Genomic DNA, 19,239 nt, shown 5'->3' on the forward strand with positions numbered 1-19,239 from the left:
AATTTAAACATATCATATAAGATCCATTCCATTAATGTCAGGTTGGGTAGGTACCTGAAGGGTTAGTTTAAATTGCCATTTCGGGCATGTTTAGATATTGCTGCACGATTGGATGGAAAATACAACAAGATTCATAGATTGGATCCTTTATTTAAGCATGATCTTGCATCAACCAAATACCATATAATCTAAACTCTATGAGAAGAAGAAAAAGCTCTTTATGAATATTTTTTTTTGGTGCAGCCCAAAAAGTAGAATTTGGAGCGGTTAAACAGATTCTTAGAAAATACAAAATAAATGAAGCAACTGGTCTGATTTCTGTAAAATTAGAGCATAATGTTACGGAAATATTCAAACAGATCCATCTAATTTCTAACTTCCACCTCTCTATCTCTCGTAGGCAAACAAAACATATATATGGGTAGTCACCGAGCAGACTCGCGGTAGCCTCCATGGTAACCCAACCACTTACATGAAGCAAACGTTCGCATCTCATGAATGCTGAAACCAACTGATGCGCCTCACCCAGTCCATAAATGAAAACAGGACGGAAGGCTAGTCAAACATCTCGTCCAGACTTTATTCCACTGGTTCCAAACGCTCCATCCATCTCCCCTGCGCAAACGCTCCTCTCCATCAACTTCTCTCTCCTTGGAACCTCCACCTTCACCGGGACTCCTCAAAGTTCCAAAATCCAATTTCTTCTTTCACGATCAACTCTCCCATTTTTTTTTCTTCCTCCATTTCCTGCATAGAAGAGGTCCAACCATCACCGTCTTTTATTATTTTTTTTTTCCAAAGGTCTGTTAAATTCTACCATCTTTTGCCGTCCGTAGACCATATGCGTTAATTAAATAATAGTTTCTGAAGTATCGATCTCTCTCTCAATCCAGGCCAGCAGAGCAAAATCTTGATTAGGAAAGGGATGCCTCATCCTTTTATGTGGTTAGTCAACTATCCCAGCTTATGGTGAGTTGCGCTGATCCCGCGCAGGGGAGAGAACCATAAAAAAAAAAAAAAAAAAAAAAAAAGGCGTCGGAGCGTTTACCCGCGGCCCTCTCGCATTCCACTCCTGCTGCCAGAGGAGAGAGAGAGACGGGACCAACCCCTGCATGCAGTATTTGTAGATTTTTATTTTTAATCTGACGAGATTAAGATTAGTTGCTTTCCGTCACGGATGGCCCAAATCTCCCAAATAAATAACTGTTCCTACTCGTCCGTCTTGGTGGTATCTCCGAGTCGTCGCCCCACCGCGCCCTTCAAGGCCCCGCCTTCTCCTCTCCTTTGCCTCGCCCGGTGGTCTCACTCTGCTCCGCGGTGCGGCTACTCCCTCGGCGGCGGGATGGAGACGCGCGCGGCGGCGTCGTCCCCGCGGCGGAGCCTGGTGACCTCCGGCCACCTCCGGCACGTGGAGTCGATGGCCCAGCTGCCGTCCGGCGCCGGCAAGATCTCGCACCTCAACGCGGTCATCCTCGGGGAGGCGCTCGCCTCCGAGGAGAACGACCTCGTCTTCCCCAGCCCCGAGTTCTCCGCCCAGGCCCTCGTCTCCTCCCCCGAACAGGTGTGCCGGCCCATACTCCTCTTGTTTCCTTCTCTGTTTCTTTTCCTTCTTCTTTTCTTCAACTAGTCTCTGTTAGATGTGATTTTGTTGATCCGTTCCTGAGTCATCGTCGCTAACGCTATCACTCTCGCTGAAAGTTTGGAAGAAAGATTCCGTTTTTCAATAAAGTTTCGATCTTCAAGAGATTTTTGCCTTTTCTTTTTTTTTTTTCTTTTTTCCAAAGCCAAAAAAGGATTCGATTTTTAGTTTAATTTAGATGGCTTTTATTCTTGATTTTTAATGAAATAAATCATAAAAATATGCTGATAATCTCTATGCCCCCCTGTTTCAGTATCAACAAATGTACAGGAGGTCAATAGAGGAACCTGCGGATTTCTGGTCAGATATCGCTTCGCAGTTCTTCTGGAAAGAGAAATGGCATCCGGAAGTCTATGCAGAGAATATTGACGTGAGGAAGGGAACCGTTAAGATCGAGGTTAGTATTTTGTCACGGTGTGGAACTGTATTCATCCGTGATTTTTTTTTGTTGGTTCTCTTTTATATACAAACAGATTGATTTGAATTCTGTTGGTTGCAATTCACAGTGGTTCAAAGGAGCAACCACGAACATATGCTACAATGCTTTGGATCGAAACGTAGAAGCAGGGAATGGTGGGAAAATTGCCATCTATTGGGAAGGCAATGAGCCGGGTCAGGATGGGCAGCTGACGTATGCCGAGCTGTTGGACAAGGTTTGCCAGGTGTGTTCATACTCATCCATTATCCTTTTTTTATTTTTTCCCTTCGGGCTTCGGCATCCGCTTCAGTGCTTGGGCCTTTGTTGCTTTCGGACCGACTTTCATTGATGGCAGATATTGTATCAGCTCGGCTTGGAGCTCTTTCTTAAGCAACTGTTGTTTTAGGTATTTCCCATTGGGGCTTAGGGTTAGGGGGGAGGGGCTCGGAGCTAAGTCATGTAAATCAGTTAGCAAAAGTTGGGGCAATGTCAATGCATCTTCATTTCTTTTATGACAGCTCTCCAACTACTTAAAACATGTTGGTGTCGGCAAAGGGGATGCGGTGGTCATCTACTTGCCTATGTTGATGGAGTTGCCGATTGCAATGCTAGCATGTGCTCGTATTGGTGCTGTCCACTCGGTATTGTCCTCAGCTGTCTGTCTTTTCCTTGGATTCTTACAGTTCAGATTGAGTTGTCAAGAAATGTGAAATTGTGAGCTTCGTTCAGGTTGTATTTGCTGGTTTCTCTGCGGAATCTCTTGCACAACGAATTCTAGATTGCAAACCGAAAGTAGTGATAACCTGCAATGCAGTCCGGAGAGGCCCCAAAACCATTCATCTCAAAGAGATAGTGGACAGCGCTCTAACTGACTGTGCCAAGGATGGAGTCTCGGTCGGTAAGCCAGTAAATGCCTTCCCAGTTACAAATGCACTAAGCGTTTGTACGTAATGATACATGCTCACCTGCTTGGCCACTACATTGTCAATCTCCAATAAAAATAGCTAACATTTTTTTTTATTTCATCATTGTAGTGATAGTTTTTAAAGCCTAATTTCTCAGTCATCTTGGTGGGTGGGTGATGCTGAAATGAACTGAGATATTGGTTTAACTCTGCTGAGATAGAAAGCTGGAAAACTTTGAAAAAGAAAAAAAAAAGAGATATTTCAAGTTCTAGGTCAATGTAGAGGAATTGAAATATTAAAATATCTGTTGACATTTGCAAAACCAAGATTAATTACCATTTTTTTTGAAACGAACTGAGATCTTCGTTTAACTCAGCCAAGATGGAATGCTGGAAAGTGTGAAAAGAAATGAGGCATTTCCAGCTGTTGGTCAACATATACGAACCAAATATGAAAATATCTGCTGATCTAGCAAAACCAAAATCATTTACCATGTTAAGGCTTTGTTTGCAGTGCCTAATAGTTAAAAAGCTCATTTAAGGTTGTGAAAAAAAATTGAAAAATCCAGGACAGCATATTGGTATTGTATAAGCCAATATTTTGGAGTATATCATTTTTTATTAGCCATGATGATGAGGGCCTAAATTTTACATGTGTCTTATTGGAGAGTGCCACATACCATTAGAAACAGATATTTCGGACATGATGAAATTCTTGTTAAGATCCTAATTGGGTTTTCACCTTTAATGAAGTAATACCAATGTTATCAAATAAATTTTTATAACATCAATACGAGAATGTTGGAGAGAAACATGCTTGGATATATTTTTGCATGATGGTTTTTTGGTGTATACAAAATTTTATTTAAGAGTTAACCTTGCCATGGGATTAGACAGAATACTTTTTTAATTCCTACTTTTCAATATAAATAATTACTAGCAATCCTAGCACCTGCCATGGCAGGTGCTAGGAATGCTAGTAATTATTTTTAAACCATCTGTTCATATCCATACATTTTTTCTTCACATTTTTTTTGTTCAAAATATGTTGAGCTGTTCACCTTAGAATGAATAATTCTTTCTCCATAGACTACCTTATCTTTATCTTCTTGAACAGGCTTGTGTTTGACTTATGAAAACCAGTCAGCCATGGAGAGAGAAGCTACAAAATGGCAGGAAGGAAGAGATGTCTGGTGGCAGGTCAATATGCTCGTTTGCTCAACATCAACACATCAGTCAGAATAAGCCTTTCATGTTAACGTGTTAATGCAAAGTCTTGGCACTAACATTTGTTCTAGCACCTTGTTTATGAGTTGCGTGACTGCAAAAGCCTTGTAACAAGTGGATGTGCTGCAGTATTAATCAGTTTATTTTGGACTGTATTTCAGGATGTTGTCCCAAAGTTCTCCACAAAGTGTTTAGTGGAGTGGGTTGATGCAGAAGATCCACTATTTCTCTTGTACACAAGTGGCAGCACTGGAAAGCCTAAGGTGATCACTGTTAACTTTTTAAAATTTTTGTCTGCATCATTTGGATACTTACGTTTCATATGCAGGGTGTTTTGCACACAACTGGGGGTTATATGGTATACACTGCAACAACTTTTAAGTATGCATTTGACTATAAGCCATCTGATATATACTGGTATGCTGATTACTTTGCTCTTGGTTATTGACTGTAATAAAACATGTCTTCAAACAAGATATCATGCAAATATTTTGTATATATGGTCCTTCTTTCTTGTGTTCTCACCACAGGTGTACTGCTGACTGCGGTTGGATCACTGGACACAGCTATGTTACTTATGGGCCTCTTTTAAATGGAGCTACTATTGTGGTTTTTGAAGGGGTAGCTGTCTATGAACTTTGTTCTTTATAGAAAGGAGCATTCATAGTTGATGGTTTTAGGGAATGAACCGTCTGCATTATTTTGATTGCAGTAATCCCCTATTTAGTCTATACAACCTAATAATCTCTTTACTAGTTGATTGAAGTGGCTGATATGTATCCCAATTAGTAGGTTATTCTAAGAAACCATGACTTATTTGAGGGTACCATTTAAAAGTATCACTTATAAACTGGATACGATCTTTTATTTTCAATTTTTTATGCTGCGATGGAATTTTTTTAAAACAAAGACTAGTTTATAGTTTGTAATTTTGTGAATGATGAATGCAGGCTCCAAGTTACCCAGACTCTGGACGATGTTGGGACATTGTTGATAAGTACAAGGTGTCAATATTCTACACTGCCCCGACACTCGTGCGTTCCCTCATGCGTGATGGGGATGAGGTAGGTTGTTTTTCTGTTTTAAGTAGAATCTGATATTTTTAATGACTAAGAGGGCAATTAATTATTCTAGTCATCTACAGTTTATGAGATTGGGATAGTATATTTAAGTCTGTAACATTTCCCCCCCTGTTGTCAACATATTTCTTGATACTATTGTCTGTCATCAGTTCTCATGTCCATAATTGGTTCACTCTAGAATATCAGCGGAGTGTCAACTTCATGGATCTATGTTTCACCTTTCACCTAGAGTATCAAACTGGATGCCCCAAAACCTTTTACTATTCTGTCATATATGTTTGTGAACACCAATTCATAGTTCTCTACTTATTGGATTTTTCCTAGATTCCTTTGATTGTGCCACAGTGGCACCAGCTTAATCCGGTTGTCTATGAGTATTTATTATGTTTGTGCGAATTCTAAGCCTCCTTTTGGTTTACTCATTGCTTGTGCAGTTTTTCCAAATTATGCAATATGTCTTCCTTATCATGTTCATTCCTATGAAGCACTTCCCCTAACAACATTTTCATCTAGCCTGTATGCAATCATGGGATAAATCATTTTCATTCCTATGAAGCTTCATGAACATGCATTGGTACTGCCTAGAACCATCTCTCATTTTTATCATGCCTTGCAGCATTAGCTCATCCATCTCTCCATTTTATGTATGATAGATAATAACAAAACCACTCACTTTTGGGGTGTTTCCATCTTCATTATTATATACTTGTCATAAGAAAAGGATCTTGTTTAATGCTATGGAATATCAGTTGATTTGGTTACATATCTTATATGGACCTCTTGTAATGTTATCATGCAGTACGTTACTCGCTATTCCCGTAAATCTTTGCGTGTTCTAGGAAGTGTAGGGGAGCCCATCAATCCTAGCGCATGGAGGTTAGTACTTTTCTTTAAGTAATGTTTTTTCTGGGTAAGAAGCTCCTTACATGTTCTCTATAAATCTTTTAGGTGGTTTTTCAATGTTGTTGGGGACTCAAGATGTCCTATATCAGATACCTGGTGGCAAACTGAGACTGGTGGTTTCATGGTATCTTTACTGCATGTTCATCCATTTTTTGCTGTTGGCTGATCTCAATTTTTACAGCACAAGTGTGCCTTTTCCTAGGCGATTGAGTTAGGATAGCCAACCATGTCGGTCCTTTGAGCCCTTTAGATTTGATCAGTTGGCGTGATACCTGGTCTGTGGTTCTTGCAGATAGCGCCTTTACCTGGTGCCTGGCCGCAGAAGCCTGGTTCGGCCACTTTTCCATTCTTTGGGGTTCTGGTATGTACTATATAACTTGTGTGGGGAAACATAATTTTCTAATCTCTATTCTTTTTGATTTTCTATATGAAATTTGGGAAAATATTGCAGCCTGTCATAGTTGATGAGAAGGGGAATGAGATTGAAGGTGAATGCAGTGGCTATCTTTGCATCAAAAAATCATGGCCTGGGGCATTCCGCACGCTTTATGGTGATCATGAAAGATTTGAGACTACATACTTTAAACCATTTCCCGGTTATTATTTCACTGGTGATGGCTGCAGCAGGTAGTTGTCTTTAGTATATCCATTCAGTTAGATTTATAACCTATTTACACTCTAAGTAAAATATTTTAGCTTTGTCAAAGGAGATGTTGACACCGTAGCTGAGATATTTGTCATCTAGATTTTTCATGGTGCAAAAAATTATGTTTTGGCAATTGTCTTGATGCCTTAGGGACCAAGATGGTTACTATTGGCTCACTGGAAGAGTTGATGATGTTATCAATGTCAGGTACCCTAAAACTCACATCTGTATAATATTCTATTGATAACCATGGACCCAGCTTGATAGATGCAATGCATTTTTGCTTACTAATGCATTCCAATATCTTATGGGTTTTTATTTAATGATATTTTATTTATATGCAGCGGACACCGTATTGGCACTGCAGAGGTTGAATCTGCCCTGGTATCACATCCCCAGTGTGCAGAGGCTGCTGTGGTTGGAGTTGAGCATGAGGTGCAGTTCTTTAGCTTCCCGCCGCCTTGCCTACTTGTCAGCTTTTCTTCATCTTTGAGTGTCTTCTGGCAACATTTGTTTGGTCTCAGGTCAAAGGGCAGGGGATATATGCGTTTGTCACATTGGTGGAAGGTGTTCCTTACAGTGAAGAACTCCGGAAAAACCTCATATTAGCAGTGCGAAACCAGGTCTATTCTTTACTTCACGTACTATGATATCTACTCAGATATGGAAAATAGTATTATCACCTGCAGACCTATGTGTAGATCGCCTTCTTAGTGTTTTTGACTTTCCATGCTCATGACATAGCCTACTGCATAGGTCTTGCTTGATGTGTTAAGCAAAATAGCATTAAATTATTGTTTGACAGTAAGCTTGTAGGTTGTGCTCATTAGAAAGGTTATACGTCCATGCATGTTTGCCAGTTTTAGGTTTTCTTTCCTTGCTTATGAGGATGCTAACAACAATTTTTTTCCAATCAATATAATGCCTTTTAACGACATTCTATAGCCTACAAAATGGAAATAAAAGAAACATCTGATGGTGGAATCAGAAATATTCCCCAACTCCTGGACTATTGTAGTTTGGTTTTCTCAGATGGTTTGAGGTTTGGAAGTTTTGTTACACAAATTTCTTAATAAATTTTGGGTGCATTTGTTTTTGATTAATCCAGTCTATGTAGTCCCTCCCAACTATAAATTATGCAAAAAAAGCATCATATGCCTTTTAATTATAGAAACATACTATGATCTATCACATACGATCAAATAATTGACTAAATATAAAGAATGTGGATTCTTTTCTGCAAGGACCTCCCCATAATGGGTGCAAACCCAGTTTGTAGTGCCATACATGGGGGTGGCAGGTTATTCAATTGTTAATTTGGATCCAAATGCCAACTTTGCCTTCAGGGAGATTTTGGGGATACAGCATTTTTCAAAAATAAATCGAAGTAGTGCCTGTTCGAAAATGAAGCCTGAGGCATCATACATATTATGTGACTTGGTAAAAAGAAAATCTTCTTGACAGAAGAATAGAATATTCATATTCATATAATACATATACATATACGTCAATCCATCCACCCATACATGCATACATGCATATGTACATATATATCAATATTACCCCGACACGGCATGTTCATGGATTTCTGTCATGTCTACTTGGGGACATGATATAACACACTGGATACAGCTTGACATGTTGATACGTATCGATAGTAGTCTCCACAGATCATGCGTCATCAAATCCCTAATTCTAAGGACTCTGCAATCAAAAATTGAGCCCCCTCTCCATTCTGACATATAACCAAGATGACGTTCCTTCACCTCTCACTCATCTATCCACTCCACGAAGGGATGAAGAATAGAGATGAGGGAAGAGCATCGAACCAGAAAAGTAAAAGAAAAACTAAAAAAGGAAAGAAGAAGCGAGAAGGGAAAATAGTGCATAGCAGTGAACAGGAGTAAAAGAAGAGAAAAAGATAAAAATGGATAGAAGAGATAGAAGAGGGAACAACATGTACCTTCCTCATCGCCATCCCACCTAAACCATCCTCCACACTTTCGAGCTCCACTCTTCTCTTCTCATCCGTTCCTCTATCCAAATCTTTTCATTTCTATTTCTTTTCCTTTTCTTTCAACTTGAGCCATAGAAGGCAAGGTGCTGTTCCTATGTGATGCCTTGGGACTTTTCTCAGAAAAAGTGACCTTGGGACTTCAAGGCCAAACTCTTTTCTGCAGCAGTTTAACCTAGAAGCTTCTTCTTTATCGGAGCCTATCATCCAATCATGTGGCCCACTAGGCCAAGCATATAGCCCACTAGCCCATTACTCCTACAAAGGATCTGTTAGGATTATGATAGTTTAGTATTATTTTTGTCTCTCTAGTTTGAGGCTATTGAGATATAAAATACTTGTCACCGCATCCATACTTTTGGATATCACTATGTCAGATTCTTCAGGATACTTAGATGCTTGACCCCCATGTGTATGTCTATATACATACATACATACATACATACATACATACATACATACATACATATACATACATATATATATATATATATATATATATATATATATATATATATATATATATATATATATATATATATATATATATATATATATATGAGAGAGAGAGAGAGATGGACTATGCTCCTCTCGAGAGGATATAATATCGACTCTCGATTCCAAAAATCAATATTGGGTCATCTAAATTGAAGATCCACATTATTGATCATGATCTATACCACTACAAATGCCGAAAAACTAAAAATCACATGTTTTGATGATCTCTAGCATATGAATCAAGTGGGTGCAAAAATAAATGGTTCAAATGATTTAATACCATGTTTTGCTATGATCTAAGCATTAAAAATTATTAATTTTCAGTCTATGCATGTCTTAATGTGTAGATCGTGATAAATGAGGTGGATTCTCAATTTAAATGCTTTATCATGTATCTTAGTATATGAGTACATTAGTCATCAGCTTTTGTTGTTGGTCCGTCGTTTGACAACTATGTTATGCTTGTCTTTTCCACCTTGACTCTGGAATCTTTTGCTACTTGGGTGTTCTTGAATAATGCTCCTAGCGTAGTAGGAGATGTGTACCTATAGGGTCCAACCTACTTCCCGCTCAAAAACCATTCATTTTTATATCTACATGATGCATAGATTAGACCACCAAAATATGCAATTTTTAGTTTCTAGGCTAGTGGTATGGATCATGATCAATGTTGTGGATCTTTAATTTTAACATGCTATTATTAATTTTGTAATCGAGAGGGGACATCCTCTCCTCTGGAGAGGAGCGCAGCCCATCTCATAATATATGTGTATATATAGTGCATGCACATCTGTATGTGTGGACGATCTAGGACTCAGAAGGGATTAGTGAACAAAACCATTTTTAGCAAGTGCGAACAATTTTTTGAACTATAATAATTTTAGGAGTACGTTTTTTTTTTTTATTTTTTTCAAGAAGAGGGAGAGGCTGGAATAAGTTTTGAGAAAATTTCCTTTAGCGTGCCTCTCTTTGGCATAGATAGTTCAAGGATTATCTAATAGGATATATCATTTATTACTTAAATCTCGGGCATTTGAATATGTATGTATGGACAATCTAAGACTTGTGAAGGGATTAATGAACAGAACCTTTTTTAGCAAGTGGGATGAATTTTCTGAATTATGATAATTTTAGATGCACACTTTTTTTAATTATTTTTCATGGAGAGGGAAAGCTCGGAGTAAGTTTAGAAAGATTTCCTTTAACAAGCTTCTCATTGATATAAATAGCCGAAGAATTGTCAAATAGGATAGATCATTTGTTATTAAATCCCAGGCATCTGAGTTCGGCATTGTGTACACTTAAAACTGTTTCTACCAAACAGTTCCATAAATTGGTCCTACTGACTGGCAAGTGTCTGTATTCCATGCTAAACTGAGAATATAGTTTATAAACTTTCTTTTAAGAAAATGGTTCAGAAGTCCCACCCTCATTTCTTTTTGTTTTTCCTTTCTTTATTTGGGCACAGACCCCTCATGTCATTGAGGATATGAATGGGAAAAAAGATGTATAAATTTATCTTTTTCAAATTTTGACTTGTTAGGAGACAATCTTTACTAATAAAAATCTTTAACTACTGACTAAAAATGATAGCTTGGATTTCAAGACTTGTCAACTGCCTCTATCATGCACCAAATCCGAGATATAACATGCCATGCTATCATGGGGTATTGCCCACAATAACATAAAGCCAACACTAGTAATCCATCTCAAAAATAACAAAGGATCCAAAATCTATCATCCATTAAATCAATAAATAAGTGTTAGTACATAGTGTCTAAATCCAAATTTAAATGTCAAAAATCCGTAACCTCAAAAATTTATAAATCATCATCTACAAGTCCATAATCAATTAATAAACTAAAATCCTACTACTAAAACCTCCGGACTTGCTAGTACGAACCCTCTATGTCTGGATCAATCCTCGCTCCTAATGATCTTGTCTAAAAAGATAGAAAGGAGAGTGAGCTACATAGTATGGTAAGTAAATCTTATACTACCTTACCAGATCAATCATAAGTTTTTACATAAATTAATACATGTTTTAGATAAAATAACATTCATTGCAAAATAAAATATTTCATATTATATTATGATAAAGCAAGTTACAAAGCCAATCATATATGCATAAATCATGAAGATTTCATAAATATGGTTCTAAGCAAGGTCGGTAGAACTGTCTCGAATCGTCCGATTTAGAGCGTCTTGAGCTGTATCAGCTGCAGACCAGGATGGTTCCGGTGACAAAAACGAGATCGACGCCGGAGAGAAGATGAAGGAAAAAGAGCAAAAGAGAGCGAGGGAGGGAGGGAGAGGGAGAGGGAGGAAGGTCGAGGTTGGCCGACGGAGGTCAGGGAGACGCTGCGCGGAGAAGGCAGCTGCGGAATAGGGGCTCGTGCCGGTCTCCTGTTTCGTTCGAAATAGGGGCCAGAGGGGCTTCTTTTATTTTTGGAGTTTTTAAGTGAAAGTCGGCAAACCCATTGTCGACTTCACTTAACTTTTTTTAAAATAAAAAAAATAAGTGAAGTCGGCAATTGGTTTGCCGACTTTCACTTAAAAATCTCAAAAATAAAAGGCCCCCGTCTGGCCCCTGTTTCAAACGAAATAGGGGATTGGAGCAGAATCCTTTTTTTGCGGCTTTCCGGCGGTTCTCTGACCTCCGCCTCCACGCGGCGGCTTTCTGGACCTCCGCTGGCTCTCCGCCGGCCTCCCATTTTTTTCTCTTTTTCTCTCATTCTCCCTCTCCCTTGCCTCTTCTACTGTCGGTATAGGCCCGACATGGTACGACGCGGGCCCATATAGACTCGTGCTGCCTGGCAACCAATACAGTGCCCAGTACCAGTCCGCTGACTCTAGTTCTAAGTGTACCATAAATAAATTTATAAATTACTGTCATTTGCTATTTAGCCATATGAGTTTATTATACTTGTGACAGGGACCCTAGTCATGATTCATAGTTCGTATTCCAACTTTATACCTATTGGTCATAGTTCATTTACCAACTTTCTACCTGCTGGCAGGGCCTTAATTCACAGCCATAGTCCGTATATAGCTATCTGAGAGCCTTTAACCATATCTCTTAAATCATATTTTCTTAAATCATACATTCTTAAAATATATTTGCTTAAAATATACTTACATAAATAAGATTCATGGTCTATAAATAAATTATTAATAGTAAAACAATCATGCAACCATTCTTTTCATAATAAAAATACAAATTTCATAAATATAGAGTTCATAAAACCATTCTTTTAATGACAATACATGTTTTGCATAACATCAATTGTTCAATCCTTTGTTTTAAGCAAAACCTGACATCATCAATGTTAAATTTCATTTTTGTATTTTCACCTATATCATAAGCATGGAAAACATGTGGTAATTTGAAAACTAATAAGGAATGTCAAGATTACTTACAAGTTTGAAAACTAGTAAGGAGTGCAAATTTACTTACCTCCTTGCGCCTTAACCTCAAAGTTCAATTAGGCAAGCTGGTAAAACCTAATCAAAGCCATTAAAATCCATAATCAACAACTTCAAAACTCAAATACATGATAGGAAACCCAAGATAATTGGAAACGGGTCAAAATAGGGCAAATTATCCAAATTGGGGTGCTACAGGGGGAGTGGCTTCATGCTAGAACTAGAGTAGAGGAAGGATAGGGCCAGTCAGGTAGTGGTGCCCGATGGTACGGTTAGTCCAAACAGGGTGATTAGGTGACTCAATAGAGAGCGTTGGTGACCAAATTCTAGAGGTACTTGGTAAGGGCTGGGGTAGGGTTCGACATGCTGCTCGGTAACTAGGGGCTTGGACCTCTTTACGAGGATCGATCAAGGTCACTGAGGAGGGAACCTCTACCGGGGTCCAACAAAACCTAGAAAGATAGTAGAGAGAGTGTGGTGAGAGAAACAATAAAGTAAAAGAGAGAAGTGAGAAAAAGAGAGAGAAAGAAGGATTATCTCTCTCCAATAGAGGAAGAAGACAACAAGGGTGGCTGGTGGTGGTGTAGGTGGTCATGGCTGACGACGGGTGGTGGCGGTTGATGATAGATGGCCGCGAGAAGCCAGAAAACAAAGAAAAGTCAAAGAAACAAGGGATCGGCTGGAACAGGGTAGTCAAAGGTTTCAACAATGAATTGGGCTCCATCCTTGTTGCCGGGAGTAGGAGATTCGACATCCCATCTTGAGGTACTAGCCTAGGGCTTCGACAGCATGTGTCGATGACTACGACGATTGGAAAGAGGAAAAATAAGAGAAACAGAACATGGAACAAATGTGATTTACTTGATCGATTCCTTGGCCGGCAATGGGGCTTGTGCAAGAATCAAAAGAGAAGAGTTATGGCCTTACATTGAGGTCCGACAAGGGCTTGGCTACAATCTCTAGCGAGCACAATAAACCTAGGCCATTAGCAATCTAAAGGAGAAACGGGAGGAAAGGGAGGAAAGGATGGCTGATTGACGATGACCTCCCCCGAGGGGCTTCGAGGGAGAGGGAAAGCCCTTAAATAGATGACGACTAGGGCTTCCTAGCTGCCGAGGGTGGTGGAAGTCCTACTCCCACCTGAAGTCGGAGACGAAGAATGGAGTCTGTTTCATCATCCCAGCACATGCAAAGTACGTGCTCGGCCCACAATTGGGTTGGGTGGTTGGTTTGGACCATATTAGGCTGGTCCAGGTGGATCGAGCCTTACAATCTCTGGTTGCTAAAGACCTTACTAATTTCTTCCTCTTTAGCATTAATTAGATCTAGCAAGACCTGAATTTGGAGCAGGATGACATTTGAAATAGAAGTTTCATCAATGTTTAGGTGATGGCAGCATAGGAAGCCTTCGTAAGGAAGATGATGGGATTTTTATGTAAAGTTACGGAAGTGGATGGGAAGACCTAGATGAAAGCTGAGACATGGATTTGTTTTTCTCCTCGATAGATGATATGGCCTTTGATAAAGGAATTGCCAAGAATAATTAAGAGTATCCCCAATGGAAAAGGCAGGTTTATTGGTTATGGTTTTGGTACTTAGCTAGTGCCAGTAGAAGTATTGTATTCAATATCTTTGCCCCCAAAATGATTCCCTGCCCCAAAAGTATATGTATACTTTCTCTTTAATCTATTTGTCATCTTGGCAGAAGATTCCATCCTCTTGTAGAAATCAGCATGGTGACAGAATGTTCAAGGATATTTTTTTGGCAATATAAGTGGTTTCAGGAAGGATGGTGATGGGATTTTTCTCTACAGGTCATGAAAGTGGAGGGGAAGACCTAGATGAAAGTTGTAATAGAATTGAATAATTATTTCTTAATAGATGAAGTGGCCACTAATGAAGGAATTGCTAAAAATAATTCATAGTACCAAGCCTAATGGAGAGAATAGTTTTTCCCCCCTTTTTTTTCTCCTCAATGGAAGGGGAGGGAGATATCCCACCCAAGAGTAGGATAATTAATTATGGTTTTGGTACTTATGTCTGCAAAATTATTAAAATAAAATTTATGACCCCAAAATGAATTCCTGCCCCATTCTGTATTTCTACGGCATCGAGATGGTAGATTCAATTGTTCAGTAGTATGTAGCATCATGATGGAATGTTGAAGATGTTTTTCAGTTAGATACCTCATTTTAAAAAATTTTGTATATCAAGCATTTGAACTTCCAGCATAGCGAATTTCATATTGCTTGAGTAAAGACATTCGATGCAGAAATGAGCAAATTTATTTGTAAATGTGTCAACACTAAATTTTTTTGCATCAGATTGGTGCATTTGCTGCTCCTGACAAAATCCATTGGGCACCTGGACTCCCAAAAACAAGGAGCGGAAAGATCATGAGAAGGATTCTAAGAAAAATTGCTTCCAGGCAGCTGGATGAGCTTGGAGATACAAGTACCCTTGCTGACCCAAGTGTGGTGGACCAGCTGATTGCACTCAGCGATCGCTAGATGATGCTAAAGATTTTCTGTCAGCATGCCTGTGTACTTGATTAAGGTGTGGCTGCACTGCAATTGTGGAAATAGAAAAATGTCAAATAATGCTCGCATATTTTACCTCCTCGATACCATTGCTCAGCATTTCACCTGTATAATTAGCATGTCAGAGCATTGCCTCGCCTTTGGCCAAGCTCATGGCTTTCGGTTCGGCATCGATATGCTGCTTTAATTTTGGTTTATGATGGAATTTTAATTTATCAGAGACTTATCTAGAATTGTTGGGGTACTTTCTCACCAATCTTTCAAAAAAAAAAAAAATCAATGAGAAAGCCTTCGGCGTATCCGGGGCATGTTATCCATTTTCTGTATGTGAATTTTTTTGTACTAAGTTGAGATTTATGTTCAATAGTTCTGGAAAATTGCTTGCCTACGCTCTCTCTTTCCAAGATTTTGTCCCCATGACTGATCAAAAAAACAATAAAGTTTTTATGCCATGATGATGCTATGTAGGCTTTATACTGCCCGTGATATATGATATCATGGTAGTCAAGTTGTTTATTGATGATAATTTTGGACTGTGGATTTGCTTTTGATGTAGCTGGGATGAGTGGGCACTCAGTGTGGTGCAACCTCATTTGTAGATTAAAGAAGCTGCATATTAGAAGGGGTCGAAGAATAAAAGGAAGCGGAGCTGTGGATCGTATTTGCAGTGACTTGGAATGAAGGACTTCTTTTGATTCACGAAGGACGTGTAGGCCCTTGCCCTTTTCCATTTCTCTAGGAATTCCTCCCCTGTTCCATACTCTTCCACACACCTTCCAATCCGTAGGCTCCGACTCACCCCATTTAAAGACCTTTGCTAAAGCCTGCCCAATTCCCTCATGTCACGAGGCTGTAAAGCAGTAGAAACAACGACTGAAGCCCTGGATTGCTCATCTACTTTCCATCTCTCTACCGTTTCGATGGCATATAAAAGGGGAGGAAAGCAACTTGCTTCAATAGGTGTGTACGAAGCTCCAAACTCGTGAAAGTAGATCTAGTTTCCATTTCCAGCGATGGCCTCAGGAGAGAAGAGCTGGGCGGTCGACGTCCGAAGCCAGCTGAAGAACGCGAATCCTGCGGAGGAGATGGAGCTGTGGAAGAGGCAATCCATCTACAGGGTGCCCGCATGCATCAAGGATCTCAACAGCAAAGCCTACAAGCCTCAGGTGGTGTCGTTTGGGCCCTTCCACCACGGCGAAGCCCAGGTGATGCCCATGGAAGAGCACAAGCACCGAGCCCTCCTCCACATCCTCAAGAGGTCGGAGAAGCGCTTCGATGACTTCGTGACTGCAATGGGGGAGGTGGTGCAGGAGCTGCAGGATGCCTATCAGAACCTCGACGAGGAGTGGAGGAGAGAGAAACAGAAATTCTTGCAGCTTATGATTGTTGATGGATGTTTCATGCTTGAAATCATACGTGCGTCCACTGGGCCGTCCAATGACTACGCCTTCAATGATCCCATCTTTAGCAGTCATGGGGTGCTCTACACTGTGCCTTACATAAGGAGGGACATGCTGATGATCGAGAACCAGCTACCTTTGCTGGTTCTGGAGAATCTGGTTGCCGTTGAGACCGGCAGACCTAAGGTAATAATCTCCGAACTGTCTCTCTCTCTCTCTCTCTCTCTCTCTCTCTCTCTCTCTCTCTCATAATTCAATACATCTTTGTACTTGTTAGCGTGCACGCTCGATATCAGGTAGGTTTCGTTCTCTTCATGCATACAATAAGGTTTTATATACTAAATCATGTTTCAGAGGCAAGGCAAGACCATGAAAATGCGATACATGTTCGTCGATATAACCATAAAGATTCATAGCCAATTTCGTAGTGAGAACACTACCATTAGATTCATTTTTTTGGCTAATGATTGTTGTTCTCCACGTTAATTTTCCTTCTCCCCTGTCATATAAATTATTAGACCCTGACACGTAAACCAAAGTCTTTGGATGGGTCATTCAGCTTCCTTCGATCCCAGTTCAAACATAGTTCTCCATAGGAATGATCGGCCAATACGAATTTATTCTGGAGTCCGTATAATTAAGATGAAACTTGACAGTTATGATCAAAGGTGGAACTTTTGCAAATCTTTATTAATTTGCTCAGGATAAACTCGGATGAACTCAATTGCTAATCGTTCGTTGTATGCGTGTTGCTTGTCCTCCGTTCGGGCGGTGCTGCTGCTGCATTTCTGCAAATAGAACGAGGATCAGATCAACAAGCTGGTTCTCAAATTCTGCGCTCCCATCGCCCGGCCGCCGCTGGCGGGACTGGGTCTGGGCCTCCACGCCCTCGACCTCTTCCGCAGGAGCATGCTCTACGGCCCTACCCACCGGTCCGCCGCAGTGTCGGAGCCGGCGTCCAGCGAGATCATCCGGTCGGCGGTGGAGCTGTACGAGGCCGGCATCCGGTTCAAGAAGAGCAAGACCAGCAGCCTCCACGACATCAAGTTCAGCCACGGCGTCCTCAGCCTCCCCGTCATCGTCGTCGACGACACCACCGAGTTCATGTTCCTCAACCTGATGGCCTTCGAGCGCCTCCACGTCGGCGCCGGCAACGAGGTCACCTCCTACGTCTTCTTCATGGACAACATCATCGACTCCGCCAAGGACGTCAGCCTGCTGAACTCCAAGGGGATCATCCAGAACGCCGTCGGGAGCGACAAGGCCGTGGCCAAGCTGTTCAACAGCCTGTCCAAGGACGTGGTGCTCGACCCGGAGAGCAGCCTGGACGGCGTGCACCGCAAGGTGAACGCCTACTGCCGGAAGAGGTGGAACATGTGGCGGGCCAACCTCATCCACACCTACTTCAGGAGCCCATGGGCAGTCCTCTCCCTGGCGGCCGCCATCTTTCTCCTCCTGCTCACGGTGCTGCAGACATTTTACAGCGTCTACCCTTACTACAAACCGTCGGAGAGTGGCGGCTCCTCTCCTTCGCCTCCCGTGCTCGCGCCCCCTCCATTTCGATCTCGCCATTGAGTGCTTGCTTCTTTCTTGGGCTTCTGTCAGCCGGTTCGGTGTGCACTCTTTCTTGATGGGCTTACCATTTGTGGGCCGACGTGAGGGCTTTTTGTTTTCCACTTTGGGTTATGTTTGCAATTGTTTGTTTGGAGACCTCTGATCTCTTTATTTGTTCGTTGATTGTGACTGGATTTATTTCTTTCTTGTTCATCATTTCATGTGGCGATCGTACAGCACTACAAATCTTTGATTCCAGTCAAATCTATCCATACGTATAATAAGCGTGAAAGTTGATTCGATGCCGAGCAAGCGGCCAGACCACACTGATTAAAGTTCGCCAGATGTGACGACGAAGCCCCAGTGGCAGAGAAAGAATAAAGGGGATACCTTTATATTTATTATAATATTTAATAGTTTAATTTTTTTTAAAAAATTAAATTATTAAACATAATCTATACAAATTACATTGTACATGTATATATATATTAAAATTATATACTTTTAAAGCCTTTTGACTGTGTATCAAATGCTTATAGATGTAGTTTTGGCGGCATGATGCAGTATTAATTTTTGAGCAACAATTTTTATTAAATAGAGAAAAGACGGGGGTTTATACCCCCTTATCCTTCTCTAGGCCAAAAAAAAAAAGAAAAATAAAAATAAAGAACAACCAAGCAAGTTGATGTGCATGATACTGATCTCCAAATTAAGAGAGTATTTTTTACTTTTGCAAATACCAATTAGATACTCCAGATAATATCTGACAATCAAATTGAATTATAAAACCATCAATATCAAATTTTTACAAAGTGTGTAAAGTCTTTGCTCGACATCCTGCATTTACGCTGCAACATTATAGCAATGCGCAGGGGAAAGACTCCACGAGTACTTGTGATGTGGAGTACTGTGAACTCTTGCAATTGATACGAGAGGACAGATTGGCCATACCTGCAGAAAATAATCCGATTGGAAGAGTTAGTTCACA

At 40.4% G+C, this 19,239-nt stretch overlaps 2 protein-coding genes across 4 annotated transcripts; both read left to right on the top strand.

Moving 5' to 3' along the window:
• The first annotated feature begins 551 nt into the window (after positions 1–551).
• LOC103723364 (acetyl-coenzyme A synthetase, chloroplastic/glyoxysomal-like) lies at positions 552–15,614 on the top strand. 3 transcript variants are annotated; one of them, XM_026800057.2, is made up of 19 exons: positions 553–801; positions 894–1,561; positions 1,893–2,036; positions 2,146–2,301; positions 2,576–2,698; positions 2,787–2,955; positions 4,079–4,161; positions 4,350–4,451; positions 4,517–4,605; positions 4,719–4,809; positions 5,139–5,252; positions 6,070–6,146; positions 6,219–6,297; positions 6,466–6,534; positions 6,625–6,800; positions 6,970–7,026; positions 7,164–7,254; positions 7,344–7,442; positions 15,082–15,614. In XM_026800057.2, the coding sequence occupies exons 2-19, from the start codon at positions 1,178–1,180 to the stop codon at positions 15,265–15,267; spliced, it is 2,289 nt and encodes a 762-aa protein (XP_026655858.1). In that variant the 5' UTR covers positions 553–801; positions 894–1,177; the 3' UTR covers positions 15,268–15,614. The 3 variants fall into 3 exon arrangements, with proteins under 3 accessions (XP_026655859.1, XP_026655858.1, XP_026655857.1); XM_026800056.2 differs by having other exon boundaries at positions 553–1,561; XM_026800058.2 differs by lacking the exon at positions 5,139–5,252 and having other exon boundaries at positions 552–1,561.
• A 187-nt stretch (positions 15,615–15,801) lies between these two features.
• Positions 15,802–18,464, top strand: LOC103699433 (UPF0481 protein At3g47200-like). Its single transcript, XM_008781451.4, has 2 exons — positions 15,802–16,883; positions 17,496–18,464. The coding sequence occupies exons 1-2, from the start codon at positions 16,311–16,313 to the stop codon at positions 18,270–18,272; spliced, it is 1,350 nt and encodes a 449-aa protein (XP_008779673.1). The 5' UTR covers positions 15,802–16,310; the 3' UTR covers positions 18,273–18,464.
• The last annotated feature ends 775 nt before the right edge of the window (positions 18,465–19,239 follow it).

Source organism: Phoenix dactylifera, unplaced genomic scaffold (genome assembly GCF_009389715.1).
Source record: "Phoenix dactylifera cultivar Barhee BC4 unplaced genomic scaffold, palm_55x_up_171113_PBpolish2nd_filt_p 000117F, whole genome shotgun sequence".
In the NCBI taxonomy this organism is placed as follows: Eukaryota; Viridiplantae; Streptophyta; class Magnoliopsida; order Arecales; family Arecaceae; genus Phoenix; species Phoenix dactylifera.